Source organism: Salvelinus fontinalis, chromosome 20, assembly GCF_029448725.1.
Source record: "Salvelinus fontinalis isolate EN_2023a chromosome 20, ASM2944872v1, whole genome shotgun sequence".
In the NCBI taxonomy this organism is placed as follows: domain Eukaryota; kingdom Metazoa; phylum Chordata; class Actinopteri; order Salmoniformes; family Salmonidae; genus Salvelinus; species Salvelinus fontinalis.
In genome coordinates, this window is record NC_074684.1 from 4289991 (window position 1) to 4304729 (window position 14739).

A 14739-nucleotide genomic window follows, 5' to 3' on the forward strand; every position below is an offset into this window, starting at 1 on the left:
TAACCGGCTACATATGGAGTGATAGACAAACGTGTGCAATATTGCTGGAAATTAATTGGCAGATGTTATTACATTTAGCTTTGTAATCCGATAGTGGCTAACCAGTGGTGGGATAATGTTAATGTGGCTTTCATTGGATAGTAGTCGGGAGCTTTGTGTTTATGACAGTTTGCGATGGAACACATAAAAAAAATGCTTGTGCTTTCAGAATTAATTGGCGAGCTACTTACAGGTGGGCTTTTAGCTACTGGTAGCTCCGGATCTACGTGTTGGAGACGCCTGGCATAGATGGCCGTGTAACATGATGATTCATAAACATTCTTGATAATCCCTTTCCAACCAATGTTATAGCTGTTTACTACTGATTATAAACTATTAAAAAAGCTACTTATAAACCCTGTATGAACCCTAGATAAAGGTGAAATAAAAATAAATAAAAAATTAACCCTTTATAAATTATACCTTAATCCTATCCTGTTAGTGCATGTCTTAACTTTTACTTCTTCTCTTTGTGCCTGTGCCAGCGACTTTGATGTGTTTTAATGAAAGCAAGACGCATAGTTTATTTGAGTCCCAGTAGGCTGTGATAGCCTTGTGTACATATAAACAGGGACTCAACAGGAACATGAACAACCACGGAGAGGCAGCTCATGGAGCAGTTCCATAAACTACTACAGGTGAATACTGCCAAGAATATCACAGTTGAAGCAGTGCAAATGTCATGGGTTTAATAGCCAAAAGTTTGGACACAACTACTCATTCAAGGGTTTTTCTTTATTTTACTGTTTTCCACATTATTGAATAATAGTGAAGACATCAAACCTATGGAATAACACATATGGAATCATGTAGTAACCAAAAAGTGTTAAACAAATCAAAATAGATTTGAGATTCTTCAAAGTAGCCACCCTTTGCCTTGATGTCAGCTTTGCACACTCTTGGCATTCTCTGAACCAGATTCATGAGGTAGTCACCTGGAATGCATTTCAATTAACAGGTGTGCCTTGTTAAAAGTACATTTGTGGAATTTCTTTCCTTGACCGTGTTTGAGCCAATCAGTTGTGTTGTGACAAGGTAGGGGGGAAATACAGAAGATTTAGTCAAATACCAAGTACATATTATGGCAAGAACAGCTCAAATAAGCAAAGAGAAACGACAGTCCATTATTACTTTAAGACATGAAGGTCAGTCAATCCGGAAAATTTCCAGAACTTTGAACGTTTCTTCAAGTGCAGTCGAAAAAAACAACAAGCGTTATGATGAAACTGGCTCTCATGAGGACCGCCACAGTAAAAGAAAACCCAGAGTTTCCTCTGCTACAGAGGATCAGTTCATCAGAGTTACCAGCCTCAGAAATTGCAGCCCAAATAAATGCTTTACAGAGTTCAAATAACACACATCTCAACATCAACTGTTCAGAGGAGACCGTGTGAATCAGGCCTTCACAGTTGAATTGCTGCAAAGAAACCATTACTAAATGACACCAATAATAAGAAGAGACTTCCTTGGGCCAAGAAACACAAGCAATGGACATTAGACTGGAGGAAATCTGTCCTTTATTCTGATGAGTCCAAATTTGAGATTTTTGGTTCCAACTGCCGTGTGTTTGTGAGACAGAGTAGATGAACGGATGATCTCCGCATTTGTGGTTCCCACTGTGGAGCATGGAGGAGGAGGTGTGATGGTGTGGGGGTGCTTTGCTAGTAACACTGTCAGTGATTTAGTTCAAAATCAAGTCACACTTAACCAGCATGGCTACCACAGCATTCTGCAGCGATACGCCATTACGTCTGGTTTGCAATTAGTGGGACTATGATTGTTTTTTTTTCAAAAGTACAATGACCCAAAACACACCTCCAGGCTGTGTAAGGGCTATTTGACAAAGGAGAAGAGTGATGGAGGGCTGCATCAGATGAGCTGGCCTCCACAATCATCTGACCTCAACCCAATTGAGATGGTTTGGGATGAGTTGGACCGCAGAGTGAAGGAAAAGCAGCCAACAAGTGCTCAGCATATGTGTGAAGTCCTTCAAGACTGTTGGAAAAGCATTCCAGGTGAAGCTGGTTGAGAGAATGCCAAGAGTGTGGGGGTGTGTGTCTATTTGTCAACAGCTGGTGCACGATGTCTAATATTAAAGAAGTCTCAAGGTATTGCTCGCATGAGGTAGAGTACGTTATGATAAGCTGTCGACCACAGTATCTACAAAGAGTTCTGTATTATTCGTAGTCGTCTATTTACCATCACAAAGCAAAGCTGGCACTAACACCGCTCTCAAACAACTCTATAAGGCCATAAGCAAAAAAGAAAATGCTCACCCAAAAGCGGTGCTCCTAGTGGCCGGGGACTTTAATGCAGGCAAACTTAAATCAGTTTTACCAAAATGTTACCAGCATGTCACATGTGCAACCAGGGAGAGAAAAAAAATCCTAGACATCCTTTACTCCACACACAGAGATGCATACAAAGCTCTCCCCCGCCCTCCATTTGGCAAATCTGACCACAATTCTATCCTCTTGATTCCTGCTTACAAGCAAAACTAAAACAGGAAGTACCAGTGACTCACTCAATATGGAAGTGGTCAGATGACGCTACAGGACTGTTTTGCTAGCACAGACTGGAATATGTTCCAGGATTCATCCAATGGCATTGAGGAATACACCACCTCAATCATCGGCTTCATCAATAAGTGCATCGATGACGTCGTCCCCACAGTGACTGTACGTACATATCCCAACCAGAAGCCATGGATTACAGGCAACATCAGCACTGAGATAAAGATTAGAGCTGCCGCTTTCAAGGAGCGGGAGACTAATCCAGATGCTTATAAGAAATCCCGCTATGCCCTTTAACGAACCATCAAACAAGCAAAGCGTCAATACAGGATTAAGATTGAATCCTAATACACCGGCTCTGGCACTCGTCGGATGTGGCAGGGCTTGAAAACTATTACGGACTACAAAGGGAAACCCAGACGCGAGCTGCCCAGTGACGCGAACCTACCAGACGAGCTAAAAGCCTTTTTAAGCTTGCTTCGAGGCAAGCAACACTGAAGCATGCACGAGAGGACCAGCTGTTCTGGATGACTGTGTGATAACGCTCTCAGTAGCCGATGTGAACAAAACATTTAAACAGGTCAACATTCACAAAGCCGCAGGGCCAGACTGATTACCAGGGAGTGTACTCAAAGCATGCGCGGACTAACTCAAGTGTCTTCACTGACATTTTCAATGTCTTCCTGATCGAGTCTGTAATACCTACATGTTTCAAGCAGACCACCATAGTTCCTGTGCCCAAGGAAGCGATGTTAACCTGCCTAGATGATTACCGCCCAGTGGCACTCACGTCGGTAGCCATGAAGTGCTTTTAAAGGCTGGTCATGGCTCACATCAACAGCATCCTCCCAGAAACCCTAGACCCACTCCAATTCGCATACCGCCCCAGCAGATCCACAGATGACGCAATCTCAATCGCCCTCCACACTGCCCTTTCTCACCTGGACAAAAGGAACACCCGTGTGAGAATGTTGTTCATCGACTACAGCTCAGCGTTCAACACCACAGTGCCCACGAAGCTCATCACTGAGCTAAGGACTCTGGGACTACGTCTGCCATGCTGATCCTTAACACTGGGCCCCTCAGGGGTGTGTACTTAGTCCCCTCCTGTATTCCCTGTTCACCCACGACTGCGTGGCCAAACACGACTCCAACACCATCATTAAGTTTGCTGACGACACAGCCGTGGTAGGCCTGATCACCGACAACGATGAGACTTAGGGAGGAGGTCAGAGAACTGGCAGTGTGGTGCCAGGACATCAACCTCTCCCTCAATGTGAGCAAGACAAAGAAGCTGATCGTGGACTACAGGAAAAGCCCCCCCCCCCCCCCCCCATACACTGCTGCTTCTCGCTGTTTGTTTGTTACCTATGCATAGTCACTTCACCCCCACCAACATGTACAGAGTACCTCAAGTGGCCTGTACACCTGCACACTGACTTGGTACCGGTGCCCCCTGTATATAGCCTCATTATTGTTATTCTTATTGTGTTACTTTTATTAGAATTTTTTATTTTAGACTATTTGGTAAATATTTTCTTCTTGAACTGCACTGTTGGTTTAGGGCTTGTAAGTAAGCATTTCACGGTAAAGTCTACACTTGCTGTATATTTGGCGCATGCGGCAAATTAAGTTAGATTTGATTTATATATTGAATTTAAAATGTTGATTAGCTGGGCATACTGGGCAATATGGATGCACATCTTTCAGTAAATAATAACCGTCATGTATTCAGCCAAGCCATAGTATAAATAGTATTTTATATTTGAAAATGTATTAAAGGAAATCTGGGGGAGACAGTTTGAATGGGCCTGATGCAGCTGATAAAATGAATAATAGTATTGTTATCTATAATTTACAGGTGCTATGCTTAAGTTTGTCAGTAGAGGAGATGCTGGATCATCAGCCAGTACAAGCACAGACTCATTTGATCCACATCCAGCCTCAGCAAGTACTACAGACCCAGTACTGGCAGCTTCAGCAAGTACTAACACAGACCCAGGTGAAGTACAGGCAACCTCAGCCAGTACTAGCACAACCAGAGGTGTCATCGCAGCTAGCTAGCTGCAATCCGAGTGGCTATTCCTGGCTAAAGTCTCTGTCCCGAAGCAAGCACCAGTTACTGGTGCTTGCCGAAGAGGTCCTCCAGCTAATTCTTGGGCTACAATACCTCTCTTGCCAATTGCCTGGACCCTTTACTGCTGACACGGAGCCCCGCCGATCCATCACGACTGGTCTGCCTACGTAATCGTCCGAGGTGGTTTCAACAGGCTCTCCTGTTGCGAGTTCACCGAAGGCTTTTGCCTTGAAGAAAGTTTTGCCTTGAAGAATGGGCTTAAATCCCAGTGGCTAGATGTGCCAAGTTTATAGAGAAGCCCCAAGAGACTTGCATGTTGTAAGGCAACAAAATAGGAAAAATGCCAACTGGGGTGAATACTTTTTTAAGCCACTGTATGTTGAAGGTCAGATGATGTCCTTGTATGACCTGAAACTTGCCTAAGGGAATGGAAGAGTCAATGAAAAACAATAACTTTTTAAGCATTGGTTTAATTTCAACATGCAGGGTTGGGTGATTATCCCTGTGATGCAGCATGTGCGTAAAACCCATCTGTTTGTTGCTTTGGCTGGTTGATCGTTTGTATTTGCGCAGTAGCAATCAGTGATAAGGTATCCCTGTTGAAAGGTCTTATAATAGCGAAAAATATACTTAAAATATATATAATTTTCTTGAGCACAGCAGGGTATGTTTTAGTGTAGTTTGGTGTTATCTTACTGCAATGGTGCTGTATGTTTTTCTGTAAAAAATGTTTTTAACATATGTTGCCTGATTTGTCTATATCCACTTATCGTTTCCCAACTGAGAGTTGCATAATGCTGGCATCAGAAGAGAGTGTTGACCTCCCATTCTGTTTGCTGTGTTATGGTGACCTGCTCTAGAGACGCAGCCACATCGATATCGATGGTGTATCTTTCATTTGTTTCTCTTTTGTTTCATTTTGTATTTTTACCTACCTATCTCTTGTTCTCATTGTGTAGCGACGCCAGATCTCAGAAAGATAGGAGAACGCGAGATGAGAAAGGGGAGGAGGACTGTTCCTTCCCTTTCTCATCTCGCTTTCTCCTGTCTTTCTGAGATCTGGCGTCGCTACACAACAATGCTCATGATTAGACCCAAAGGAAGAGCTGAAGATTGATCCATAACGACATGAAGGTAAGTGTATATATATGGTATCTTTGTACATATTTTCAAGTGTAAATGGTTCCTATTTTATAGCTTCCTACTTGTGGATTACTTTTTTGTCATTTTGCCTTGAGTAAATTTCTCAGATTTGCAAGTAAGTCAGTCCCGTGATAGGCACATTCAATAATGATTTGACTTGAAGTCAGTGTCAGAAAGGAGTGGTATTCTGGGCGACTGCAGTACCTACATACGCTACATATACAAAAGTATGTGGGCACCCCTTCAAGTTAGTGGATTTGGCCACACCCGTTGCTGACAGGTGTATACAATCGAGCACACGGACCTGCAATCTCCATAGACAAACATTGACAGTAGAATGGGCTCAGTGACTTTCTACGTGGCACAGTCATAGGATGCCACCTTTCCAACAAGTCAGCCCACCAGAGCTGCCCCGGTCAACTGTAAGGGATGTTATTGTGAAGTAGAAGTGTCTCGGAGCAACAATGGCTCAGCCGCGAAGTGGTAGACCACACAAGCTCACAGAACGGGACCACCGTCTGTCCTTGGTTGCAACACGCACTATTGATTTTCAAAACGGTGGACGCTACATCAGCACAAGAACTGTTCATCGGGAGCTTAATGAAATGAGTTTCCATGGTCGAGCAGCCACACACAAGCCTAAGATCACCATGTGCAATGCCAAGTGTCGGCTGGAGTGGTGTAAAGCTCTCCGCCATTGGACTCTGGAGCAGTGGAAACACAATCTCTGGAGTGATGAATCACACTTCACCATCTGGCAGCCCGATGGACGAATCTGGGTTTGGCGGATGCCAGGAGAACCCCACCTGCCCGACTGCATAGTGACAACTGTAAAGTTTGGTGGAGAAAGAATAATGGGGCTGTTTTTTCATGGTTCAGGCTCCTTAGTTCCAGTGAAGGGACATCTTAACGCTACATGATACAATGACATTCTAGTCAATTCTGTGCTTCCAACTTTGTGGCAACAGTTAGGGTAAGGCCCTTTCATGTTTCAGCAACACAATGCCCCCATGCACAAAGCGTGGTACATACAGAAATGGTTTGTCGAGATCAGTGTGGAAGAACTTGACTGGCCTGCACGTAGCCCTGGCCTCAACCCCATCAAACAACTTTGGTGTGAATTGGAAGGCTGAATGCGAGCCAGGCCTAATCGCTCAACATCAGTGCCTGACCTCACTAATAATCTTCTGGCTGAATGAAAGTCCACGTAGCAATGTTCCAACATCTAGTGGAAAGCCTTCCCAAGAAGAGTGGAGGCTGTTATAGCAGCAAAGGGGGGACCAACTCCATTTTAATGACCATGGTTTTGGAATGAGATGTTCTATATAGTGTATAAACTAACTGACTTAAGCATTCAGAGAGGAAATCACACCAGGGTGAAAAGCTGTGTCTGCTAAAAGCTTTTCATGGAAAAGAAGCTGGCGTTTTAGAAAAATGAAAGGACAGGGGAGTTCTTGGAATGACTGCCTGTTTCTTTCCTTCTTATACTCTCTCCCTCTGTCATTCTCTTTTTCTCCTTTCCTCTATCCCTCTTAGTTAAGGGAATAGAGAGAAAAGCTCTGCCTCTCGATGGAAGGAGCGAGGTAGGATTTTTTGGGGGGTCTGTGTGTCTAGCCAGAAGCAGGGAGGGAAAGAGGGAGGGAGAGAGAACACAGTGATCCCCACTCCCAATTCTCTTCATCGCAACAGCCTGTATTGAGTTGTTTGGCACACATTGAAGAACAGGGCAAGAGACGGAGAGAGAGGAGGAAAAAAAGACGCAAAACAGAACACCTCTCCCCTCCCACCCCTTAGGGAGCCAGTCTAAATCATACTGGTTATCAGTGCTGTTGTTCTGTGAGTGTGATGCTGGTCAGACAGACCCAGGCACAGACCTCCAAACCTTGCGGAGCTCCTCTCAGATCCTAAGCAACCCTGGAGAGCCTAGCCATCTCCCCCCGGAAACTCTCGCTGCAGCCACAGCTCACTCCCTACAGTGACATGTACCCTGAGGAGACCCGTGGGGGTGGAGGGGCAGCTGCCGTCGACTACCTGGAGGGAGTGTATGACTACACTGCCCATGCCCCTGGCCTGGCCCCCCTCTACAGTTCCTCCACCGCATCCCTGGATGCCCATGGACCCTCCTCGGACGACAGCCTGCAGTCCCTTCTGTTTGTGCCCTCCACTCCCCAGCTCAGCCCCTTCCTCCGCCACACCAGCCTCCCCAGCCAGTCTTTCTACCTGGAGATATCCTCCACACCCGTAAACAGGTGAGAGATATAACTGTCTTTGACCCTTATGGATGGCAAGAGTTAATTATCTGTCTGAATGTGTGTGGCTCGGATAGCTGTACTGTACCTAGGTGATCAAATCACATTTTATTTGTCACATGCGCCAAAATACAACAGTGAAATGCTTACTTACATTTTTTTTTAAATAACTTTAAATAACTTTATTTATACAGGTTTTTCTCATTGAGATAACACCTCTTTTCCAAGAGAGACCTGGTCCAATAGCAGCAGTGGGATCAACTGTTTCAGACAAAACAAACGGGGCGGCAGGGTAGCCTAGTGGTTAGAGCGTTGGGCTAGTAACCGAAAGGTTGCAAGTTCAAATCCCCGAGCTGACAAGGTACAAATCTGTTGTTCTGCCCCTGAACAAGGCAGTTGTTCCTAGGCCATCATTGAAAATAAGAGTTTGTTCTTAACTGACTTGCCTAGTTAAATAAAAAAAAATGTTAAAAATGTAAGTCGCTCTGGATAAGAGCGTCTGCTAAATGACTTAAATGTAAACTTACATACACTAACACAACATTAAACAAAACTATAAACACACATACAGTACACAAAACATTTGACGTTAAAAACACGAAAGTCTTTGACTAAAAACAGCTGGCCTAAAGACAATTACACTCTTCTATGATTATATACACCGATCGAGTGTTTAAACTCCACCAACGAAACTAGATCATCAAATTTTTAAATGTTCAGGACAGTATTCCAGGACCACGGAGCTAAGTAACTGAAATTATTTCTACCATGACCTGTTCTAATTTTTGGTACTGTTAGAAGCAAATGAGAATGGGACCGTAATTTATATTTATTTACCGACCTGATTAAAAAAGAACAGAGATAAAATGGCATTTTACCCAATCTGGCCATATAAATCAGTGGCTACCAGTGTTTAAGCCGACGCAAGGTCCATGACGACCATCCAACAGCGCTGTAGAGATCACAATGATGTGTTAGACGTACTTACAAGCCCTCGTAAGTAATGTGTAAGAGAGAGTGAGATCAGTGACCCTATTCCACTCCATTTGATCTGAATGTTCGTTAGAGTTAGTGTTAACTCTTGGGATGTTAGTTTTAGCAGTGTTGTTTGGACAGTGCGTTGCTGACTATGTAGTGTCGTTCAACAGCTACTGTGTCCCTGTGTTTTTTTTTCTTCTTCACCAGACCACTAATTATGTAATTGTCATGGAGCATTTCAATAAAGAAATGCCCTGTCCCATATGATATGATTGCTTGGAGAGAAATAGAGTGATAGTCTACATTGATTGACATAGATTGAGTTTAGGTTTAGTCTTGTTCTAATTGTTCGCTTCAATTATTTGACTGTCCTTACTCCACATTAACAATATGTATTTGTCTTCCTGTGATCACATTTTGTTATTTGTCTCAGTGTACTTTCGTTTCTCTAGCATCCTCTAGGTAGTCTGACAAACAATGACAGTCAGACAAAATAAATACTTTCAAACTAAACATGTACTCAGGACTTCACCTTTTCAATAATGTTTTGTCCTCAAAGCAGGGTATTATGCTCATTAGATGTGACAGTACTGTGCTGGGTTAGTTTCATTTAAAAGTAAAACATTCATTATCAGAAGGGAAATATTTAGGCTGTTGAAAAGCCTTAGCTACGGAGCTCTAATTCCTCAGATTAGCGATTTTGCTGGAGACCTTGAGAAAAGAACAATATGTAAGAACAACAAAAGTACACACGTACAGTTCATTCCCTGAATGAGGCGGAGACAGATTTAGTTCCTGGGGGGATAGTAGATGAATCCAAGTTGCTGCTGTTAGCAAAAATTGGCTTGAGGGATTGAGGGGCTCGATGGTGTTGTCAACCTCAACAAGACGAAGCTGCTATTCCTCCTGGGGAAGGCCTGCCCGCTCCAAGACCTCTATCACAATTGACAATTCTACGATGTCAACTTCCCAGAGTGCAAAAAACTTTAGTGACCCTGGACAACACCCTGTCATTCTCTGAAAACATCCAAGCAGTGACTCGCTTCTGGAAGCTCATGCTCTACAACATCCATAGAGTACGGACTTTTCACACAGGCAGCGGTACTTGTCATCTCCCGTCTGTTCTACTGCATCTCTGTTTGCTGGGCTCCCCGCCTGTTCCATCAAACCCCTGGAATTTATCCAGAACGACGCAGCCCACTTAGTGTTCAACCTTCCCAAGTTCTCCCATGGCACCCCTCTCCTCCGCACACTCCATTGGCTTCCAGTCAAAGCTTGCATCCACTACAAGACCATGGTGCTTGCCTACGGAGCAGCAAGAGGAACTGCCCCTCCCTACCTTCAGGCTATGCTCAAACCCTACACCCCAACCCCGAGCACTCCGTTCTTCCACCTTTGGTCTCCGGGCCGTCCCACCCCTACAGGGGGTCAGTGCCCTCTTAGCCCAGTCGAACGTCTTCTCTGTCCTGGCACCCCAAAGGTGGAATGAGCTTCCCCCTGAAGCTAGGACAGTAGGTCTGAATCCCTACCTCTTCAAAGAGTATCTTAAATAAGACATCCCTTATCCCCACCCCCGTTGTATGAATTTAACATGTACTTTTGTTTTCCTACTAGCACTAACTTTGCTGAACTTCTTATGTGAGGAAGAATGTACATGAACACGACTGTGATGTAGTTCTCACCCAGCTACAGAATCTTAAGATGAATGCTCTAACTGTAAGTCGCTCTGGATAACAGCGCCTGCTAAATTAGTCAAATGAAATGTAGTCACCTCTCTTACAGCTCTCTTTATTGAATGAGAAAATATCTTTGTTTGACTTGTGAGATTTCTATCAGAGGAACTGGTGTTGGTCATTTCAAGTTTTGAAAGCACTTAAATCGAAACTGAGGCAGAGGTCATCAGAGGAATATGTTTTCAAAGAGAACCAGCACATTTTTGTAGCCCAAAAGTCACATTTTGAATCAATGAGTATGCAAAAGTTTTTTGTGACGCCATCTTGAAAATCATTTCACAAAGAACAACTCCAGGTTGATTCATCCCAGAAAAGCCAATCATCTGTCCATCCTGACCAACCCTGTGTTGCAGGTCGAGTGTGGTAGCCAATCAGCACTCAGTGTCCCAAGAGGAGCTCAGCAGCGCCTCCGACAGGCAGGAGCCTTACACTGTGGCGGAGTCAGTGTCAGGATCAGGGCCAGGGCCAGGGCCAGGGGTAGGAGTGTTTGAGATGGCCAAGGAGACTAGGTACTGTGTGGTCTGCAGTGACTATGCCTCTGGGTATCACTACGGAGTTTGGTCCTGCGAGGGCTGCAAAGCCTTCTTCAAAAGGAGCATCCAAGGTAAGCCTCTCACCCCTACCACTATATCCCACTTCACTTTAAAACATTTAACTCCTTCTATTCACTGTATCAGAAGACGCACTCACGACCAAACTTTTAAAATTCATAACTAAGCCCTCTTAGCAATAAGGGTGCCACAAAAATACCACGTAATTCCCCATTCAGCACTGTACTCTATTAAAGGTAACTCGTCTGACTGGCACCCAATGTTCCCTCTAAGCGGCGCGCGAGCATTAGCCCCACGAAGCTCGTCCGGCACTGCCCTGCAGAAATATCAGCCCACAGAGAGAAGCACGTTATTGAACTTCACTCAGCTTTCTAGAGCAGTGGTCATGTTGATCTCCAAGGCATTCCTAGTCGATCGCCAAACATTTCTGTAAAAAAACACATTTTTATTTGTTTCAGGCTGTTGCCAGTAGGTGTACCCGATTCAGCTGCCCTGTGTGCTGGGTAGGCAAACTGTTGCCATTTTGAACCATTTCATGTGTTTGAAGGTACAAAATCTGCCTTCCCGGCGTGCCCAGAGAGAAAATCAAGTGTACTATAGGGCTACCGCTTGCCAACTGGATGGCTCAGATGACCGTGTCTGCAATAATGTAGCAGACATAAAAGAAAGCCACAGCAACATTGATACTGTGAGATTTCAAAACGTTTTAAACCATGACTACAGAGAGACTATTAACGAATACAGCAAAGAGCTGCTGTTTTTATGAGTGAGTCCCAGTGCAGGCTGAGGTGAGGACGGCTAGAAATAATGGCTGGAGCGGAGTGAATGGAATGGCATCAAACACATGAAAACCATGTGTTTGTTGTATTTGATACCATTCCAAGAATTCTGCCTCAACCATTACAATGAGCCCATCCTCCCCAATTAAGGTGCCCCCAACCTCCTGTGGTGAGTTCATGTTTAAGTTCTTACTCGGCACTGTCAACACTTTGATAAGACATACAATGCGCGTTCTTCCTATATACAGGGCTACGACGAGCACTGCAGCAGTAATAAATGAGTAGGAAAGTGAAACTATAGGCTTGCGTTGTAATGATTAGCTGTGTGGGTCTTTTGTAACATCGAGGAATATACATTTTTCCCATAGGAGTAACAATATGAATTTGTGCAAGAGGCAAAAATAATGCGGTGCGACTCGAGTTTCGGGTCCCTTTTTGGTCAGTGTCAGTGGAAAGGAAGAGCGGAGGGATGTTGAGAGGCGGACCCTCAGTCTGCTGCTCTCTCCCTCCGCTGAGACTGACCATGAGATGGAGGCACCAGCAGCCCAGTAAAATAAAAATAAAAAGCAAATTATTTAAATGTATGCTCACTCAGCTGTGCCTCACAAGTAATACAACAACAGATATAGCCCAGCTCAAGTTTATATTATTTAAAATATGATTTTAATAAATGGCCCAATTAACAATGCATTTGCAAGGCAATTTAAGCAAAGCTAATATGCGTTGATAATGTATTGGGCCTATAGCTTACTGCACAAACCTCATTGCTACAGTACTGTTTTTAATTGGTTAATGTTGCATAGGCTTACGTTTTTTAAGTCATGTTAAAAAAAATCTGACCGTTAGATCGCAGCTTGCATTTTGATTCAAAGTGATCTTGACTCAGAAAAGGTTGGTGATCACTGTTTGAGTTTTTCCTGTTCACATTATAAATGTTTCCCTTTACTGTGGCACATGTGATTAAATCAACGCAATATTAGCCACTTTCAATGCAACATACCGAAACAAAATGAACTATGCAACAGATTCTGTTGTAGGCAAAACGCATCGGAGTAGGATTCTATTGCATTGACATGCACTCCTCAGCCCGTACTCTACACAGACCGGTGCTACATAAACTATCATCAGAGCTACAGTAGGCATATATGCAAATAGACCATTGCCATATATGGATCTGTGCCATTTACGTTGAACTGGATTGTGTTTACAGCATGAGCAGTCGTGACTAGATGTGCTTGTTTTGAGATCAAAGGGAGAGCTGCTTGTAGCCACGTGTGCACATTTTGTTCATATCCTTTTCTAGTTAGTGAGTTATTAGCCCAGTTATAGATAATTTGTAGTCAGTGATAGGGGACTGACTGCTTCCTACAAGAGCACAAAATGTGTACATTTCTAGACATCTTTAAAAAGCTAGTCAGGTAAAGAGCTTTTAATAAGATAAATAGGCAGAGGGTAGCATAATCTGTCTGATTCTCTGTAATAATGGTATGAGAATAATAATGCATTTTCTTTTGTAAAGTGGTTTCTTGCATCAAACAACACAATGGATTTTAAGTCACTTGTCTCGAGGACAAGTGGAAAAACAGGTTATTGTCAAGCCCTGCATGTTTTTTTCAAAAGTCTCATGAAATGTGGGCCTACATTGAACACATTGACTGCTACTGTAGGCTGAATGATAGAACAGCTATTTCCCTGTTAAAATTTTATGCAATGCATTTTCTTCATTTTTTTTGATGGTAGGCCACTTTGGTAGGCCTACATTGTGATTAAATAGCCACAGTAGCCTACATGGCCACTGTTAAAACTGGAACTTAAAGGGGGTACAGCCTAAATGTTAACAGTAAACGCATGCTGGAAGTTGCACAGAATTTTCACAACGGTCAAATTTGTACTCAGCAGACCTGACATTTGCTCAGTGCCGAGAGGGAACATGAGAGGGAACATTGCTGGCACCCACTGTCATTTTTAGCAGGTTGATGTTTTTTTTTCCCCATCAGTCTTGTCCTGGAGGCAGAACTGAGCGAATTCAAAATTGGCTATATTATAAAAATATATAGGGGGAAAATGTGCTTTTTGGTCTTCATTTAAGGCTTAGGGTTAGCAGCGTGGTTAGGTTTAAAATCTGATTGTATGACTTTGTGACTGTGTCAGCTAGTGACCACTCTGTAGGGCTGCCTCAAGAACAAGATTTATGACCAAAAACGCCAAGCTGCTCATTTTCAGCTCTTATTATAGGTTGTGCAGAGGTTTAGGGCACATGCGTGCTTGTGTGTGTTTGTGTGTGTTGAGAGAGTGACTTATCTAAGGTCTGACTGGTACCTACTGACTGTCATTTTCAGCTGTAATTACAAGTTCTGCAGAAGGTGTGGGCACATGAATATTATTGAGAAACCGACCTTGACATTGGCTGTTAATTGTTCCTGGTTCCCAGCCAGCTTCAAACCACTTACGGAGAGACAACCATCGAAGTTTAACTGTCGTTTACCAGTACCACTTTAGTGATATTACTAAAGGTACACTGGGTGTAGAGAAGGAACTAATCAAAGAGAACCCAACGACCTGAATTAAGGGAAAATATAATGTTCCTTTCATATCTGAATGAGAGTCTGTAGCTTTTTTTGCAAGTGTCTTGTATAGTAGGTATTGTGCCATAGACGTGGACAGTTTTCCTTATTAC

At 43.5% G+C, this 14739-nt stretch overlaps 1 protein-coding gene across 3 annotated transcripts in view; it reads left to right on the forward strand.

Annotated features, from left to right (window-relative positions):
• Positions 1-14739, forward strand: part of LOC129817164 (estrogen receptor-like) — a 37862-nt gene that overhangs the window by 8310 nt on the left and 14813 nt on the right. Inside the window, exons 3-4 of one of the 3 annotated variants that reach the window (XM_055872137.1) lie at positions 4414-5763; positions 11086-11336. In XM_055872137.1, the coding sequence (XP_055728112.1) occupies positions 11225-11336 (112 nt within the window). In that variant the 5' untranslated portion in view covers positions 4414-5763; positions 11086-11224. Of the gene's footprint in view, positions 1-4413; positions 5764-5788; positions 8022-8054; positions 10716-11085; positions 11337-14739 lie in introns of those variants that run through there. The other 2 variants (XM_055872136.1, XM_055872138.1) reach the window with 2 other exon arrangements.